This window comes from Zeus faber (genome assembly GCF_960531495.2).
Source record: "Zeus faber genome assembly, chromosome: 1".
NCBI lineage: Eukaryota > Metazoa > Chordata > Actinopteri > Zeiformes > Zeidae > Zeus > Zeus faber.
The window spans coordinates 60,049,334-60,069,131 of NC_137193.1; the positions used below are offsets into that span (position 1 = coordinate 60,049,334).

The 19,798-nt window shown below is 45.1% G+C and overlaps 1 protein-coding gene across 1 annotated transcript; it reads right to left on the reverse strand.

Moving 5' to 3' along the window:
* Positions 1-5,615: 5,615 nt before the first annotated feature.
* LOC307234219 (cytosolic phospholipase A2 gamma-like) lies at positions 5,616-18,440 on the reverse strand. The gene is made up of 18 exons (XM_080005830.1): positions 18,342-18,440; positions 18,160-18,216; positions 17,960-18,059; positions 17,502-17,644; positions 16,649-16,847; positions 16,405-16,510; positions 16,048-16,191; positions 15,417-15,482; positions 15,168-15,296; positions 14,943-15,086; positions 14,760-14,852; positions 14,575-14,652; positions 14,356-14,484; positions 12,932-13,078; positions 12,703-12,807; positions 12,168-12,322; positions 6,197-6,362; positions 5,616-5,999 (listed from the first exon to the last, which is right to left on the reverse strand). Exons 2-18 carry the CDS (start codon positions 18,171-18,173, stop codon positions 5,824-5,826), a joined length of 2,094 nt encoding a protein of 697 aa, XP_079861956.1. The 5' UTR covers positions 18,174-18,216; positions 18,342-18,440; the 3' UTR covers positions 5,616-5,823.
* Positions 18,441-19,798: the final 1,358 nt, after the last annotated feature.

Sequence of the window (19,798 nt, forward strand, 5' to 3'; positions counted from 1 at the left end):
GAACAGCATCAGACTAGACTTGCCATGAACGCCTAGGAGAGAACCGAGGCGGAGCTGTCGAATGAGACTCTGGCGGGCTCTTTTATGCTTGCCCAAAGACAATGTTGACCACTTGGCTCCCCTACATAGGTCACAGGTCACATTTCACTTCCCTTATCACCAGGACCCCTGGTGATGTGCTCTCTCACTCGGGACCCCTGGCACCGTCTCTTAGAAATTATCTTATACGATGGGGCTGTCTTGGGACGCCACACATTCCAAGACACCTCAAAGGCAAACTATGTTTCATAAAACATTCCAAATTACGTATGGTGAGCCGTTTACTATCTGCATTGGAGTACAATAGATCACTATGACTCTGTGTTGTATAATAGCAATATGCCAATTGATAGAGCACTTAAGAAATCACTGTTAAATAATATTTATGCATGTTTATCAAATATCTCAAAAAGGGGTCGTGGTATGCAATTGTTGATTGGTGGGACTGCTGGGAGTGCTGCAGCAGCTGATTGAGCAGGACCTCATGGACACCACCCTCTACCTGAGTCGGGTTTTAGGATGCACTTCATGAGGCTCTTGGCCTAAAATACCTTGTCAACCCACTGCTTCAATTGGATTTTGACAATGGCTTCTTTGTTGTCTTAGATTTTGAGATATTTTTCGGCTACTGTAAGAATAACAAACTAACTTTTGTCATTACTTTTCAATAAATACATTTAATCTTACAAATATATAAATTCATGTTATTTGTAATTATCACTTTATTGTACTTTTTATTTTAGTAATGTACAATTGTAAAATCAGTTTAATAGATTACTTGTCTACATTGTAATGCAGATAACATTTATGTAACTTTAACATTAATTTGTGATTGTGAATTTGTGAGAAGATTCAAGATTTTCAAGATTCAAGATTTTTTATTTGTCACATACATATACATACTTTCATACATATATGCAGTGAAATGTAATTGAATTGAATTGAATTAAATGAGAATTGTTATGGAATAATTTGTCAAGATCATAAACACTCCGTCACAACCAGAGGGCCGAGGCGGCGGATGGACAGACCGCGAGCAGAAGTGGCGGCTCCTTCCACCCCTGACAGGCGAAGCCCAGCTGGCGGGGCATGGCCTACCACAGGAGCAGCGGATGAGCTATGCTGTCGTACGGGGGGCGGTGACAGAACGAGTCGGGAGGACACCTGAGGGCCACCGCCTGCGCTCCAGTCACTTCAGTATGACACCGCAGGCTGGCCGTTCCTGCACACCCAGCAACTCCTGGAAGCGGCCCGACGAGGGACCTGTGCCAGGATGCGGCGCGGGAGTCGATGAGGGACCGGCCGATACCAGCACCGCGGACCTGGCAGCCATCACCAGCCTCCATTCCGGACCTCCCGTCCCTTCACCCGCCAGAGGAGGGAGACCACCGCCTACTCCGATCCACCCTCCCGATCCTTCCTGAGCGGCACGGCCTCGAGATCACCGAGAGCTGGGCAGGCGCCTGGGCAGGTATGCTGGCGATGCGGAAAACCAGACCACGACTTCCAGGACTGCCCAATGATGGAGGTCGGCCAGGTGGTTCGGGTTGCCTCCCCTGGTCAAGAAGGGACCTACTGTGTGCCAGTAAGGTTACCAGGGGGTAGACATCAGGCTTTGCTGGACTCTGGCTGCTCGCAGACGATGATTCAGCAATACCTGGTTCGACCCGGGGCATTGGTAGAGGCATCTTGGGTGGATATTTGTTGTGTGCATGGGGATATTCACACTTAACCGATAGTGTGGGTCGAAATTCGCTACAATGGAAAAAAGCATATGGTAAAGGCTGCGGTTAGTTCCCACCTATCGCACCCCCTGATTTTGGGTACAAATTGGCTAGGTTTCGATGTTCCAATGAAAGAAACGGTGGGGGTGCGCTCACTGTCTGTAGGCATGTGAGTGTTGCGCGCCGCACTGTGACGCGATTGTCGCACCGGTAGAGGTCACCAGAGCAGAGGAGGGGGAGCCCCAGGTGGGAACTTCCCCGGGACCCTCAGTCCATCCCATGGAGGACTTTCCTCTGGAACAATCGCGGGACAATAGGCTTCGTGGGGCCTTTGAGCGGGTAGATAAAATCGATGGTGTATCAGTACTTCCAGAGGCTGCGCTCAGTCACCCGTATTTTGTGATAATTAGGGATAGATTATATCGAGTGAACCGTGACGCTCAGTCAGGAGAAGAAGTAATCCAATTGTTGGTCCCTAAAAGCCGTCGGGATTTAGTCTTCCAGGCAGCTCATTATAACCCGATGGCTGTTCACCTAGGACACGAAAAAACCGTCAAGCGGATAATGCGGATAAGCGGGCGGACGTGCGGCGGCGCTGTGCTGTGCTGCCTGTCCCGAGTGTCGCTATGGAGAGAATCGCTATGGATCTCATCAGGCCATTACACCGTAGTGCTCGGGGCTATCAATTTGTGTTAGTCCTAGTTGATGACGCGACCCGATACCCAGAAGTGCAGTTGCGCAGTATTACGGCCATAAAATGTGGCGCAGGCCCTGTTTCAGGTCATCTCCTGGGTCGGGATTCCAAAGGAAATCCTGACCATCCAGGGCACTTTGTTTATGTCATGCACACTCCGCGAACTGTATGGGTTACTAGGTGTCCGCTCAATTCGGACTAGCGTTAACTACCCACAGATGGTGGCCTGGTCGAGCGCTTCAACAGAACGTTGAAAAACATGATCCGAAAGTTTGTCCATGATGACAGCCGAAATTGGGACACATGGCTGAACACCCTGTTGTTCGTTGTGCGGGAGGTTCCCCAGTCCCCCACGGGGTTTTCCCCCTTTGAGCTGATTAAGCAAAACTGGCAGGAAGGTCCCAGCACCAGTAAAAACGAGGTCCAGTACATCCTGGACCTGAGAGCAAAGCTACATGCCTTAGGGCAGGAATCACGGGAGAACTTGCTCCAGGCCCAGGAACGTCAGCGCCATGACAGAGGTTAAGACAATTCTCACCGGGAGACTCCCTACGTCCAGCTCGAAATTACTGGCAAAGTGGCAAAGGCCCTTTGTGCACTTTGTGCACAACGCATGGGGGAGGTGGATTATGAGGTCAAACACACAGACGGGGGGGGGGTTTGCCCAAATTTCGGCCTTCTCCACTCTGAAGGCCTTTCCAATTCCGAGTGCTTCCGTTCTGGTTGTTTGGTGTCCCCGCAACGTTTCAGAGACTCATGGACCGTGTCCTGCAAATGCAGCATTTGCCGCTGCATCATTAGACGGTCATTATTCATATGCAGCATGTGGGCGCAGTACTAGCATCCCTGAGGCGCGCAAGCTCACCGCCAACCCAAAGAAAAGCTTCGTTGGGCAGAGGGAGGTATGGTATTTGGGGTACCACTTGGGGGTACAGCAGTCTTTTGGGCTGGCCGGATACTCCAGGAGGTTTGTGCCGGAATTTGCGGCACTGTCCAGCTCCTTGACCAACTTGACTCGAAAAGGTGCTCCAGATCCTGTCCGGTGGTCAGAGCCGTGCCAACAGGCAATTGTTAAATTAAAGGCAGCTCTCTGTGGGGAGCCTGTACTTCATACCCCTAACTTTGCTCTTCCTTTCTGTCTGCAGACGGACGCGTCGGACAGGGGGCTTGGAGCCGTTCTGACCCAGGAGGTCGAGGGTGTGGACCGGCAGGTGCTGTACCTCAGCTGCAAGCTGGTAGAGCGGGAGACGAGTTACAGCACCGTAGAAAAGGTGTTTAGCGATAAAATAGGCGGTCACCACCCTCCGCTATTACCTCCTAGGTAGGGCTTTCACCCACTGTTCAGACCACGCCCCACTACAATGGCTCCACAGCATGAAAGACACTAACGCACGGATCACCCAGTGGTATCTGGCCCTCCAACCCTCCAACTTTCGGGTGATCCACAGGCGCCCAGATGGTCGGAGCCGACTTCCTCTCCTGCTCCAAGGCGCAAGGGTGAGTCGGCTTTCGGCCGGACAGCGCCCGGCCTAAGGACGACGGTGGGGGTATGTGGTGGACCAAGGGGGCGTGACCAAGCTGCCGCTGCAGACAGGCAGTGCAGTCTCCCATCCCAGGGCCACTCAGCTGCTGGGGATCAGCCTAATCAGCGAAGGACTCCTCTGATTCCCCTGATCCCAAAACAGGAAGATATAACTGTGTGTGTGTGTCCCCGCAGTAGACGGGGGTACAGGCGAGTCAGCTTGAGGGGCAAGATCCGACACGGTCAGCTGGAGAGCCACGGATATCCCCGAACCATATATACATAAATATATGGGCCTGCGAGCCCGGAGTTTCTTTTCGGCAAATGAGCCACCTTGTGTTCAAGAGACTTGTAAATAAACACGCCAACTGGCACTGTTTCGCCTCCGCCTGCCTCCTCTTCCTCATCCCCTGGCCCTGAGCCAGAACGATCTTCTACAACGTCTGACTGTAATTCTCATCTTGTTCATTTTACAAAGAGACCTGTAATGTGTCAGTTAGCGAAGACCAACTGAATATTTTTTGGGTCAAATTTGGTTTGACCAAATTCAAATTTGGGTCAATTCGATTTTTCACTGATATCTGCTCTGCATGTGTATCAATTTGGATGACTTTTCAACCACAACATCCTTGTTACATAGTGGTTTAAATGACACCGCAACCATATTTTCTCTAATATCTGCTCTGTATGTGGATATATTTGGATGAAACTTCAACCATCAGGTGTTACCAAACCGTGTTCATAGGTACTGCCAAAGTTTGTGTTCCAGATAGTTTTAGATTCCAGAATTCTGAGAATTTTTACCCGAACAATAACAATAGGGTTCCACATTATGGGCTAGATTCCTTATAATAATTTTAATAATGTTTATATCACAGTCTGGAGCTGAAGCTGAATCCAAGCATTAATACACTGTATACTGTATTTGTTGTTTGATTTAATCTCTTCACTGAAAATAATAAAAATAATCAGAAGAAATTGGTCCAGTACAAATCCTGTATGGTACGGGGATTAGGGCCACATGAAAAAAATAAATTATATCGAAGTCGGACTTCTGACCGTTGATTAAGCATTGTGGCATTCTGAATCCTGAGATGAATCTCTGAGTTCAAGTCGGGTCAACATGGCAACATTTAAATGTTTTTTCTCCATGTGGCCCTAATCCCCATCCGTTGTATCCGATTTGATCCGATCCAGTCAAATCCTAAATGATCGCTGGTTTGATACAGAATTTCGACTACTTGGCTCATACTCGGGTCCCACTTGGCTCAAATTTGGCCCCTACTGGGCTTGTACTCAGCCCCTACTTGGCTTGTACTCTGGCCATACTTGGCTCGTACTCGAGCCCTACTCAGTTCCTATTCAGCCCCTACTCTGCTCGTACTCCAGCCCTACTCGGCTCGTGCTCGGCCCCTACTCGGCTTGTACTTCAGCCCTACTCAGCTCATACTTGGGCCCTTCTCAGTTTGTACTCGCCCCCTACTCGGCTCGGCTTAATAAAGTGTCCAATTGTGCATTTAAGATGGTGAGAAATTTTTGGCAAAAAAAACAGTATTAATATTGCTTGTTATGTTGTTTGAGACACATTCAGTACATGTGAACCATTCAGTACCAAGGTAAGAACCACGACACGAGGGAACATAAACATTGTTTATTCAAGTTTATTAATCACATACCAAAGCCAAGAGGAAACCCACAAGTCATACAATACAGATTGTCAATACAGTTTGTCGCACCGCTGTTTAGACAAATAATAACGAGTAAAGAGAGTTAAGACCGGCATGAAATCACCAAATGGTTAAAATTGTAGACGGATGTGATAGTTCCACCCTGTTTGGTAGAAGCTAAAAGGCCTTGTTTTTGCTCTTCTTTGCGACTGCACGTTCAATCTCCTTTAAGAGATTTTCCTTGTTGTTGGTGATGTTCTCACCGGCCTTCTTCAGCAATTTCTCTTTCATGTCGTGGCTGTAAGCACCTTGGATTGTGCGATATTCCCTTCGCCACGAGCTCAATTTCTCACCTGCGCAAAAACACACACACACACACACACACACACACACACACACACACACACACACACACACACACACACACACACACACACACACACACACACACACACACACACACACACACACACACACACACACACACTTAAGAGTAAGAGACACACAATGAGAAGCACACACAATCTGTTCATCGTTCTCTAAAGCTTACCACAGTTTTGAATGTTGAACAAGGGCATGTGAATCACCGTGGGGGCTTTGGAGGAGCCCTCAAACACATAGAAATCCTTTGGAGAAACACTGTCTTCAGGTGACACGTGAATCTTTGGGAAGGGGACATTCATGCTCCGGCATATGGTCGATGTTCGTACCACCGTCTTGGGGGGAAAAAAAACGAAATATGACATGAATGCGACCAACATGGGATCTTATGTCAGGGAAATTGTTAACATATCAGTGCTTTAATTTATACAAGAGAAAAACTGGCTTAATTTATACACTAACTCATGTAAAAGGTCCTTTCAGAGGAAGAAGAGGGGTCCAGCTATGTGTTAATTAAAGATTGATATGTAAAAACCAAAGGCAACCAAAGCCAGCGACCCCAGAATTGGTGACTGACTGAGTGCCAGTAGACTTTCCTAATAGCTATAAAAGGATTCATTCTAATGTCTGTCTGTTTTGACCCCAAGCCACAGCCACCCCATGTAACTTGTGTCCTGTATCCCTGAAGCTTAGTTTCAACGAGTTAGAGATTACACCTACGATCTGGAAGGTGTGGTCTGAGAGACCACGGAGGGAAGCAGATGAAGTGCCGGTTCTATGAAGAGAATGGTTGGAGTGCAGTTCAGAAACAAGAATTTGTAAGTGATGTAACCTGTTTGATTGGTTTAACTGTGCTTAAGCGTGAAAACGAGGAAGTCATATGGAAGAAAGCCAAGAGAAACTGGATTTCAAGACTTCCAAGAGGGGTAAGAGTTAGTGCAAAGAGAAGGTAAGTACAGAGGCGGTGAGTGGAGAGCAGAAAGCACTTTGAAGAAAGCCAAGGTTCCTGTCATTGGAGCCCTTAGAGCATATGTGTCAAACTCAAGGCCACTGGGCCACATCCGGCCCGGCTTACAATTATATCTGGCCAGTGTGATCATTTTATATAGAGCTATTAAAAATGCCTGGCGATATGAAGCTCTGATAACACACAAACTACAGATCCCACAATGCAGCGTTTCAACCGCCTTGCCGAACTCTAGGCTACATGGGAACATTCCCGCGTCAATCAAGTCAAGCTTCTGTTCTTGTATACAATCCTATTGCAACGTTATTGCGAAGCCAGCCCCTTAGAATGGCGAAGAGAAAAGTTGATTCTGAAAACAGAGCCTTTCAAAACCGATGGGAGGCTGAGTATGTTTACTGACATTGCCCGTAAACCCGTGTGTCTTATTTGTGGAGCAAATGTGGCTGTAATAAAGACATTTAATCTAAGGCGGCACTACGAGACGAAACATCAGGATAAGCTGAAAAACCTGAATGCAGAGCAGAAGATACAGAAAGTGGAAGAGTTAAAGAAGAATCTGACATTTCAGCAGACATTTTTCACCAGAGCAAAATCACAAAGTGAAGCTGCTGTGAAAGCAAGTTTTATTGTGGCAGAGAAGATAGCCAAACCAGGCTGGCTATTTACCGAGGGAGAGTTTCTGAAGAGCTGCAAGATGAAGGTGTGTGACGTCTTGTCTCCAGACAGAAAGAAGATGTTCGCAAATGTAAGCCTGAGTAGAAATACGGTTGCTGATCGGGTTTGTGAGATGGCCACTAATTTGAGAACACAGTTGAGTGAAAGAAGCAAAGACTTTATTGCATACTCTCTTGCTTTGGATGAAAGTACTGACATGACGGACACGGCACAGCTAGCCATGTTCATCCATGGAGTGGACTATTTTTGAAAACGTATGTTAAAGTGTAACCGACATGCAACTGCCCTGGGATAAACTTATTGGACTTACAACAGATGGAGCACCAGCGATGTGCGGGGGAAAAAGGGGACTAGTGGGAAGGATGCGAGTAAAGATGCAGGAGGAGACCTCTACCGGTGAGTTAACAAAAAACAATTTCAATCTTTTCTGCGGGAAATAAATTCAGAGTTTGCTGACATTCCTTATCATACAGAGGTGCGTTGGCTGAGTCGGGGAAAAGTTATCAATAGAGTTTTTGAGCTGAGCAAGGAAATCTGTCAGTTCATGGACAGTAAAGGAAAAGACTCCACAGTTTTGCGGGATGAAAAGTGGAAATGTGAGTTGGCGTTTCTGGCTGACATAACAGCTCATCTCAATGTCTTAAACCTTCAGCTCCAGGGACGTGACCACATGATCACTGACATGTATGATGCGGTGAAGGCATTTCAAGTGAAGCTGCTCTTATGGGAGACACAAATGCACCAGTGCAACTTGCCTCACTTTCCCTGTTGCCAAGTAATGTTGAGCAAGTCGGCGCAACGGTGTTCCCAAATGCGCACTTTGCTGATAAACTTAGCGCACTGCGCACTGAGTTCGCACGGCACTTTGGTGACTTGGAAGCACAAAACAAGAATTTCGAGCTGCTTCGCAACCCATTTGCCGTCGACGTGGAAACTGCACCTGTACAGATTCAGATGGAGCTGATTGAGCTGCAGTGTAATGGGACACTAAAGGCAAAATACGACACTGCAGGGCCCGCACAGTTTATTTGCTCCATTCCTGAAGCAATGCCCCAGCTCCGTCTACATGCAGCTCGAACCTTGTGCATGTTTGGTAGCACATATCTGTGTGAGAAGCTGTTCTCAGTGATGAAGAATAACAAAACAGCACATAGGAGTCGTCTCACTGATGAACACTTGCAGTCCATCCTGAGAATCTCCACAACACAGCACCTCACACCAAACCTAAACAAACTTGTTGCCAAAAAAAGATGCCAAGCATCCAGCTCTGACAAAATGGCATAAGAGCAAAGAAAACTGAATGTTTTGATTTGTTGTTATTTTAACTTTTGCTGGAAAGGACACATTTTATTTATATTTCCAGGGTTGTTTTTTTTTTGCAGCATGTTCAGATTTTGAGTTTGTATAATTTTGACTGGAGATATTTTTATGGAGGGCAAAATATAGTTATTTAAAGTTTGAGTTTATTTATTCTGAAATAATATTCCTGTCTGTTTTTATCCATATATATCTTCAAAAAACATTTCGTTTTAGTGTGTTTAATAAATGTTTATCCTGTTCGGCAGGCAACCTAAAGTGTGCTTTGAGTTTTGGCCCCCTGTGCAATTGAGTTTGACACCCCTGCCTTAGAGGATCATGAAGATGCAGACATGGCTAAATGCAGAGCACGGAGCACTTGTTGATGCTGAAGCTGAAGCAGAAGTTGATGTTGCAGAGGTATGATTGAATGGTGGAAGTGCGATTAGCAAGGGAAGAAGGCATGCGTTATGAAGCTAAAGATCGTGTTGGGGTCAAGAGAAAGTACTTCTGTGGTGATGTCGTGGCTGGGAGGAGATGATGGTGCCACGACCAAGAAATGGTCGAGGACGTGAGATGTACTCGTCGTGAGGTGGATCGGTGAGATGTCCTCTTTGTAAGGCTGACCAGGAGAAAATGCGAAACAAATCTTTGCCTGAAGAAGCATTTAGGGTTTGGGAATGTGTCCATTGCTGGGAGCTCAGGAAGATGGTGAAGCAATGATGACCCAGTGCGGTGTCTGGGTGCAACTGAGAGCAGTGGCCAGTGCTCGTATGTTGATGGTAATGCATGTGTGCGGGTTGGGCTGACAGGTAAAAGACACTGGGAATTTTTTGCCTGTATCTAGGTGGGTTTCTTGCATGGGTCCTGCCGCGACAGGAAAAGTTGGCCGATGTGCTTGGATGGAATACCTCAATAAATCCTTGTCCAAAGAGGCATTAAGCGACCCACGCACTCTTGAGTGCAGTAGGGGCTGCTGGCAGGCGAGCAAATAGTAGAAAAACTGTATATATACAACTAGTATATACAGTGGGGCAAAAAAGTATTTAGTCAGCCACCAAGATGAGAGAGGCCTGTTATTTTCATCATAGGTATACCTCAAATATGAGAGACAGAATGAGAAAAAAAAAATCCAGATACAAAAAAAAATCCAATACTTTGTTATATACCCTTTGTTTGCAACGACAGAGGTCAAACGTTTTCTGTAAGTCTTCACAAGGTTTTCACACACAGTTGCTGGTATTTTGGCCCATTCCTCCATGAAGATCTCCTCTAGAGCAGTGATGTTTTGGGGCTGTCGCTGGGCAACACAGACTTTCAACTCCCTCCAAAGATTTTCTATGGGGTTGAGATCTGGAGACTGGCTAGGCCACTCCAGGACCTTGAAATGCTTCTTACGAAGCCACTCCTCCGTTGCCCGGGCGGTGTGTTTGGGATCATTGTCATGCTGAAAGACCCAGCCACGTTTCATCTTCAATGCCCTTGCTGATGGAAGGAGGTTTTCACTCAAAATCTCATGATACATGGCCCAATTCATTCTTTCCTTTACACGGATCAGTCGTCCTGGTCCCTTTGCAGAAAAACAGCCCCAAAGCATTATGTTTCCACCCCCATGCTTCACAGTAGGTACGGTGTTCTTTGGATGCAACTCAGCTTTCTTTCTCCTCCAAACACGACAAGTTGAGTTTTTACCAAAAAGTTCTATTTTGGTTTCATCTGACCATATGACATTCTCCCAATCCTCTTCTGGATCGTCCAAATGCTCTCTAGCAAACTTCAGACGGACCTGGACATGTACTGGCTTAAGCAGGGTGGAACTTGCACGTCTGGCACTGCAGGATTTGTGTCCCTGGCGGCATAGTGTGTTACTGATGATAGCCTTTGTTACTTTGGTCCCAGCTCTCTGCAGGTCATTCACTAGGTCCCCCCGTGTGGTTCTGGGATGTTTGCACACCGTTCTTGTGATCATTTTGACCCCACGGGGTGAGATCTTGCGTGGAGCCCCAGATCGAGGGAGATTATCAGTAGTCTTGTATGTCTCCCATTTTCTAATAACTGCTCCCACAGTTGATTTCTTCACAACAAGCTGCTTACCTATTGCAGATTCAGTCTTCCTAGCCTGGTGCAGGTCTACAATTTTGTTTCTGGTGTCCTTTGACAGCTCTTTGGTCTTGGCCATAGTGGAGTTTGGAGTGTGACTGTTTGAGGTTGTGGACAGGTGTCTTTTATACTGATAACGAGTTCAAACAGGTGCCATTAATACAGGTAACGAGTGGAGGACAGAGGAGCCTCTTAAAGAAAAAGTTACAGGTCTGTGAAAGCCAGAAATCTTGCTTGTTTGTAGGTGACCAAATACTTATTTTACAGAGGAATTTACCAATTAATTCATTAGAAATCCTACAATGTGATTTCCTGGATTATTCCCCCCCATTCTGTCTCCCATAGTTGAAGTGTACCTATGATGAAAATTAAAGTTCTCTCTCATCTTTTTAAGTGGGAGAACTTGCACAATTGGTGGCTGACTAAATACTTTTTTGCCCCACTGTATATATATGCAAAGTGTTGATTTGTCGCTGATTGGTACCATGTGTGGTTGGGTGTGGTCTCTTCTCCTGAACCTCAGTTATTTCTCACTCCATTTTTGGGAAGGTAGAGGAGCATCAGAACATCCGCCAGGCTGGACTCCTGGATGGGTTCCTGTGACTCCAGTCCTCCGTCAGTACTACAGTATGCTATTAGAACCACGCTATCACCGTAGGTGACACATTGGTATTCCAATGAAAGAAAATGGGCTAGTTTGAAGAGAGGCTGATGTCTGAACCGACCGTGGTTACACCCCTGGGAGGTCATTCCCCATGACCTACATGTGACTGTCAGCATCAGTCTCATAAGTCATGCTGACGCAGACTTCATACGAGGTAACTATTCAACCCCTAAGACGCTGTCCTACTATTAGGTGATAGTGAGTGCAATTATCCACAATGCTTTCTTGCATGTTTAATTAATTATAGATAGATTAATTCAAACTTATTTCCAGAAGATGACGCCAGGGATATAACATTGCTGAACTTTGACCAAGTGGACGCACGTATATTCCTCCGGTCCACTCAAAATGGACCTGTGAATACTTTTTGTAATTGGGACCCACAGGTTGAAAACCATTGTTTTAAAATCATACTCTGTGAAGAGAGCACTGATTTACCTCCATTGCATCTCCCTCGCTGAAGTCAAAGGAAATGATCAGATCTATTTCTCTCTCAGGCCTGAGTGCAGCGAAGAAGGGACTGTTGACAAGCAAGCCTGCATCTTCGAAGTGACGAACAGGATCCACCACAAACCTTTGTTCCACCTGTGCAGCTAAAAACATAGAAAGACAAAGGGTTTCCAGACTGACAATAACACCACCCTGAATTCAATGCACATACAGTACAATAGTGTGCCATGCTTTAGGGCAGGAGTTCCAAAACTGTTTTATGGCCCCCCTTGAAAGACTAAGAGGGAAAAGTAGAATTGCATTTACTCATCGTGTATATTTGCCTAGAACTTTTTAACATTGTACTTAAAATACCAAAACGGGAATGTAGAATAATCAACTCAAGATATGAAATAAAAACAAATAAATATAAAATAATTGCTGCAGACCCCCTGCAATTCCTTTGGGGACCCTGTTTTGAGAACCCCTGCTTTAGGGCCCAAGGAACAAAACCAAGCTTTGCATGCAAGTTGGAGGCAATTACCATTCATTTCAAAGAGGAAATTATAAGTAGTTCCCCAAATCCAGTTGCTATCAAGAAAAGCCTGAATCACTGCCAGAATGTCCTCCACGATGGCTTTCCAGGTATCTGCAAAAAGATTAAAGGACGTGGAAGTGGAGATGAAACCATCCCATTCAGAGGTCAAATGTAACATGGGAGGAATGTACAGTTTGACATTCCCAGTGTCATGTTGTGTGCAGGGGATTTGTACCTTTGATCAAGTCTTTAAACCAATCGAAGATCGAGCGACAAATGTCCAAGGCGTGTCTCAGCACGAGCTTCTTCCTCGAATGCGGTTCAATTTCAAGCCAGTGATTTTCTGAGATCGTCATGTCTTCACCTCTCAGATTCTTCTTTCCTGTGATGAGCACAGAAGTAAATTAATGAATTGTTCCTGCCACTTGTTTCTAGTTTGGGAAAGCCTGATGAGGCAATCCTGGATTTTGTTAAATGTATTGTTAATTTATCTCATCTTAAAGCAGCCAGTCCATGCTGCGCTCCCTCCACCTCAACATGCATCCACCTGTTGGGCCTCTACTCTTCTATCCAATGGAGGCATTCAAGCTCATCCCTCCCATATTTCTAGCTTCCTCAGTATGTATCCATGTTTGCTGTACACCTCGCTAGGAGTATGTAGGAGGATGAGCAGTAGAGCCCATCTGTCCAAACTCAAACCATGCAAATAAATAAAGAAAATATAAAAGTAAATCGAAGGGTTGTCTGTCAGAACTGTAACTGTAACTCTAGCCCCTGTAGGCTGCAACCACTGTAGCTGTAGTTCCTTCTGGCCTGTCAGAAAGACTGCCAGTTCAGTTCTCAACACCATAGTCCACCATAGTCCACACCATAATACAACCATGGGTGGAACTTGAATAGATGGACTTGAAAAACTCCCTGTGGAACTGGGTCCTTGACATTCTGACCAGTGGACTCCGTGTAATAAGGATGGGTTGCAAAACTTCAAACCCCCTCACCCTCAACACAGGAGTTTGCCAAGGCTTCCCAGGTCTGTCCAACAGTTAACCCCACCATCTGATCCAGTTCACCAGCAGGTGCTGATCAGTAGACGGTCCTGCCCCTCTCTTCACCCGACTGTCCAGAACATACGGCCCCAGGTCCGATGAAACAAGTACGAAGTTGATAATCAACCAAGGTGCTCTGGTACTGTACCCAGTATACTTATGAGCCACCTTGTGTTCGAACATGGTTTTTGTCGTCGACAGCCTGTGGCTAGCATAGGAGTCCAAGAACAGAGCACCCCCGTGTTCTGATAAGCAAAGATGTTGCTCCCAATCACATCCCTCCAGCTTTCTCCATCATTGCCCACAGCCAGTAGTATGAGCACCTCACCCATTGCCTCCAAGAAGTTAGTGTACTCTGAACTGCTGTTAGATGCAAATAAACACACAGCACACCTAGGCCCACACTACCTCTGCCCGCTGCCCACTTGACATTGCAGACCATTCTGATTTGCATTGAAACATTTGAAGGACTGTCTGCCCGTCTTACACTGTCTTGTTATATTCAAACACACACACACACACACACACACACACACACACACACACACACACACACACACACACACACACACACACACACACACACACACACACGCACAATTGCAGGTTGTACCTTTGAGCAGCTTATTTAATTCTTGAAGCGAATGAGTCCACTCATCTCCCCTGATGACATGTTCAATCAGTTCCAACGTGAGGACAAGTATTTTAGGGCCGTCATGGGTCCTTGTCTTCATTGCTTCTACTACATACAGGTAGAATACAGTATTGGGATAAGTCTTTCCATCGATAAGTGACTCATTGTATAAATTATGACAATAAAATACATCCTTACGCTTGGTCCTTTTAATCAACGCCCTCAGAGTTTCTTCACCGTTGGCGTGAGCATCAATTCCATTATTTGGAGACAAACCTTATTCCACATGAAACAAATTGAATATTTTCTAAGATTGGATGTCATTGAATTCATTTTTCTTTCCTTGTTAAAAAGAAATAAATTCAGAATTGTATATGAATTACCTTCCACGGATTGTGGAAGGTGACGGGGCAAGGTCTTCTCCGGTGGTTTCTCACACACTATCTCAAGGGTCTTCAGAAAAACTTTCATTTCATCTGTATAGAGAAAAATAGGGTTTTCTGTGACTCCTTCGATCAAATGATTTTCAGGACATCTTGCACACGCACACCCAACAAACATTTTACCAGTTTCCAAGTCCCCGTGCCATTGAAAAAAAGACTGACAAACGTCACGGGTGAGTTCATGTGTGAGTTCCTTGACATTTCCACCTGAAATTTCCCACTCATCTGGGTTGCATCGCAGCATCTTTCCATTCATATGTTTCTTCTCTAGAAAGAAAAATGGCACTGAAATTGAAGACAACTTGACTGAAATCCGGCATCAAAGTGAGTTATGTTGTGGTATTGCACCTTTGAGCTTCTGATGCAGATTTGTCAGATGAGGGCTCCAGTTTTGGTCTGTGGCATGATTCAGTTTTACCAGGTCGTGCAGAACCCCATGACCTGGGTGTTCCTTCAGTTTTCCCATCTGTTTTCCATCTGAAGGGGAAGTTTTCTACTGTTTACATTTTAGTCAACACCGATATTTTGTATAGTATATTGGTTGTAGAATTATATAATACTTTTTGTGTTGTAAGATTACCAAGTGGATTGACATACTTTCAAACCAGTCCTTCAAGTACTTCATAATCTCTTCCTTGTCAGCCAGAGCGCTCCCACAAACACCTGAGGAGATTCATTACATTACGTCAGTGTTCAACCACTAGTTGTGCCACTGGCTCTCGTGGCTGAAAGAATAAATCAGTTACAACCTGCAAGTTACAACTTGAACTCTGAAACTATGAGTAGAAATGAAGGTTAGACTTTTTTTTGAGATTTGGTTCTGGTTGGATTAGTCATTCAGGAAGTGTGAAGAGTCGTTTGGTTCAATTGGTGTAAAAACGCAAGGTGAGTGAGGGAGGACTTCCTGAGCGATGGACGAGAGTCAGAAGAGTCAGTTTGCCTCTGAGTTGTGAATGTTATTCTCAGTAGAATCATTGAATTCTTTCAAAATAATTTATATTGGTGGATTGCAAAGAGTAAATCAGTCACATTCAATATGAGTTCTGGCAAATGCCTCCATCTTTTTTTTTTTATTTGGACTTTAAGTAAGGGTTTTAGTGGTTAACAGGAGATTGATGTGCTATGGCAGAAAACATTTTGGAAACTCTGCATTACATCACCAACAACTCTCTCAAATACAGTTAGGTCAGCTACACAGACTGCGGTTTGGTTTGTCGTTATTGCTTACCTTGAATGTATGTCATGTCCATTTCTGGTTGTTTCTTTTCGATGACTCCCTTCCTGAACTTGCAGCCAAAGGTGGAGGTGTCCACAAAGGCACCAGCCAAACTGTAGCCAGCCTCATGAGGGGTGAGCTCGAAGAATACCTCTTCTAAAGCAAATATGACAGACAGATTCCACTTCAAATTATAGTAATTCAGCTCCATCTCTTGATGTTCAAAGGGAAACTATTATTGTCCTCTTAAGATTAATGGCACTTAAGTCAAAACTATTGATTGTAAATAATTTATTTCATATGTGAAAATCGAATAAAAATGTGCAGAGTCAAACATTGATCAACTCTGTGACATTGATAAGGTGTTACCATATGGGAGCTTTCCATATTTGCTGTCCTGGTCAATCACAGTGTAGATGGGATAAGGATCCTTGTCATATCCACCTCGATAGTTTGAGAGGGTAGTTTCATCAATCTGAAAGAAAGATATACCTGAAATGTTCCTCCAGAACTGCCTTGCAAACTAAAAAAACCATAAGCAACACATCCCATATCCATTATTCAGATACACAACAGTCAGAGCAAATGCTAGTGCAGAAGATGGTTTTCCTACTTTCCTTACATACTCTGGCACAACCAGAGCGGCCCAGGGATCAGTCAGAGAGAAATGATCCTTGTGAAGATAGTAATCTATCAGCTTTTTTATTCTCGCCCAAAGGCTGACACTGTCCTTGGCAATCGTGTCCGTTGCCACTTTACTTTGTGCAGTAGTGGAGGACCAGTTGGACTGCTCATAAACAGCAGCCATGGCCCTGTGAAGAAACACAGTAGGCTAGTTAGTCATTTAGAACGATCTTTTGTAATTGTCCTGAATATTGTGTTACTCAAGACTCGATCTTTTGTTAGGAAGAAGAGATAAATGGAGCCGCAGCAACAGACGTCCCTGCTCTGGCAGTCTGCCAGCCATGCACTCCTCGCCACTCTCCTTCTTCTGTCATTCCTCTGGACTCCACCCAACCAAGGCCACCCTTGAACAAGATATTTCTCAACAAGGTTGAGAAATATCCCGTCCTCCCACCCCCCTCAACTTATCTCGCCCTGCTTTTCACCTGCTGAGGGGTTGCTCTGTTTTCACCAAGCTTGACTTGACCAATGCCAAGCATCTTGTTCGCAGAAGGGGGTTGGAGAAGGGGATGACACTAAAACGGCTTTCAACACCACTAGTGGCAAATATGAGTACTACGATGTCTAGGGTGACAAAAAACAACATTACTCCACAACTTCCTGCATTCTTCCATGAGTACACCTTGTTGTCTTTGTGCGTTTGTTTCTGTGTAGGTGTGGGTGGAGCAGCAACATTTTCCTTGTCCTCAGTTGGCCTGTGTTTGTTATTTTCTCATAATATTTCCCTGCCCTCCGTTGTAGAAGCAGTGGGTTGACAGGGCGTTTTCGGTCGAGATCCTCACCAAGTGGATCCTGAAACCCCACTCAGGTAGAGGGCAGTGTCCATGAGGTCCTGCTCGATCAACTGCTGCAGCACTCCCAGCAGTCCCACCATGGCCCTCTCCCCCCCCCCAGAGCCCAGCAAAGCGATGTTGGGGATGCGATTCTGCAGGAACATGTGCATGTAACTTTAGGAAAAACAGCTGCTACACGAACTTCCAATATATACATTTTACATGTGAGTCCATCAGTAGAATAACCCCACATTTCTAAAGGTTTACACTCATAACCAGTACGACTGCATGGAACACAAGGTAAGATTTAATACAACAAATACCACGTAGTACTTTTACTAAATACACCTTTGTCAAAGGCTGCTTTGTAAAAAAAAGTAGTTCTAGGTACAGATTAACGAGTGACCAACAGTAAATCCTACATGAATAGATAATTATTAATGAGCATTAACAAGTGAGTTTCTCACCAAATCACAAGGAATCTTGTTCCTCACAAGACACTTTTGGATGCAATTCATTCTTCCATCAATGTGCCTTTTCTCACCCTTATTTAGAGAGCGCCCAATTCTGTAAAGAATTATTGAATGGATTTTTTTAGGGAGGAAACAGGTCATGGCAACACCAGAGTAACTAGGGAATAGCAAAAAAGTAAGTGATTAGTGCCTACCTGACTTGTGCCATCTGGGAGTTAGGATGCTGTCAAAATAAATGCAGGTTCCCTTGTCTCCAGGAAATAAATATATGTTTCAGTCAATTAAATTACATAAAAAAATGAATTGTGACCACTATTCTTCCATTTTTCCAATATTTAACCATTAAAATGTAAAGTTTAAATGCTGATTGAAATACCAAGGTGGTTTGTTGTGAAGGAAATCCTCTTCTTGATGCAATCTTTGCAGTGTAATCTCAACAGATGTAAGATGTCATCTGTTATATTTTGGAGAGTAGCCACAAGCTTATAAAATGGGAGAAATCAGAAGGTGGAGACATAAGACATCAGTTGTGGTTCTGGGGAGTGGTTTGGCACCCAGTAGGTTGGGGGGGGCAGCCAACTCTGGCAACTGGCAGAGGATGCAGCTATCAGAGATTGAAGTAATTAGCAGTCTTTAAAAGTTGTGTGTTTGATGTCTTACCTCCTAGGGTCTTATGTCCAAGTAGAAGGGGTCTTACCTCCAAGTGGGAGTGTCATATGTACAAATGGGAGGGTCTTAACTTCAAGTGGGAGGCTCTTACCTCCAAGCGGGATGTCTTACCTCCAAATGGGATTGTCTTGTCTTCTAATGGGAGGGTCTGAAAGATATACCTGTACCTGCAGTGAAATAAATGCAGAGGACTCATTTCACCAGCCACCATCCGAAGCAGGTGTGTTGGTTGCCATGAATGCATGTGTTGTGGTGTGCTGTGTGACAATGAAAGATTCTTCTTCTTCCCATATACATTATTCAGATACACAAGTAGGGCAAATGGTAGTGCAGAAGATAGATTTCCTACTCTCTTGACAAGCTCTGGCATAACCAGAGCAACCCAGGGATCGGTCATAGAGAAATGATCTTTGTGAAGATAGTAATGTATCAGGTTCTCAATTCTTGCATCAAGGCTGACACTGTCCTTGGTAATCCTGTCCGTAGCCACTTCAATTTGTGGTGTAGTGGATGACCAGTTGGACCACTCATAAACAGCAGTCATGGCCCTGAGAAGAAACACAGTAGGCTACTTAGTCATTTAGAACAATCTTTTGGGATTGTAGTTAATATTGTGTTCCTTGATACTCAATCTTTTGGCCGATCGTGTTTCATCTTGCTCTCGATTTGGGCGACCGCATCATTGTAACCATCTGTGTTGACTATCGTCCATCTGATCTAATGAGGAAGAAGAGTTGAATGGTGCCGCAGCAACAGCCGTCCCTGCTCTGGCAGTCTGCCAGACATGCACTCCTCCCCACTCTCCTACTTCTGTCATTCCTCTGGACTCCACCCAACCAAGGTCACCCTTGAACAAGATACCTTCCCTTGAACGTATGTGGCTAGGAATGACAAAGCTGACCCCTGACCCCTTGCTGAGTGTCAGATGAGGTTACAGAGCCACAGCTGTCTGTACTGTGGTTAGCCTGGCCAACTGCCCAATTAAATAAAAAAAGCATACAGCTGCTTCATTCACCTCATGTCTCTATTGTCTTGGGCCACCCATCGCTCAAGAAACACAACTGAAATATGGACTAACCCACCAGCTCCATAGAAGGTTGGGGTCGTTTTTGTCATGCCCATTGCATTAACCAGGAGGCCCCTAGTGCCAGCTCGATCTAATCT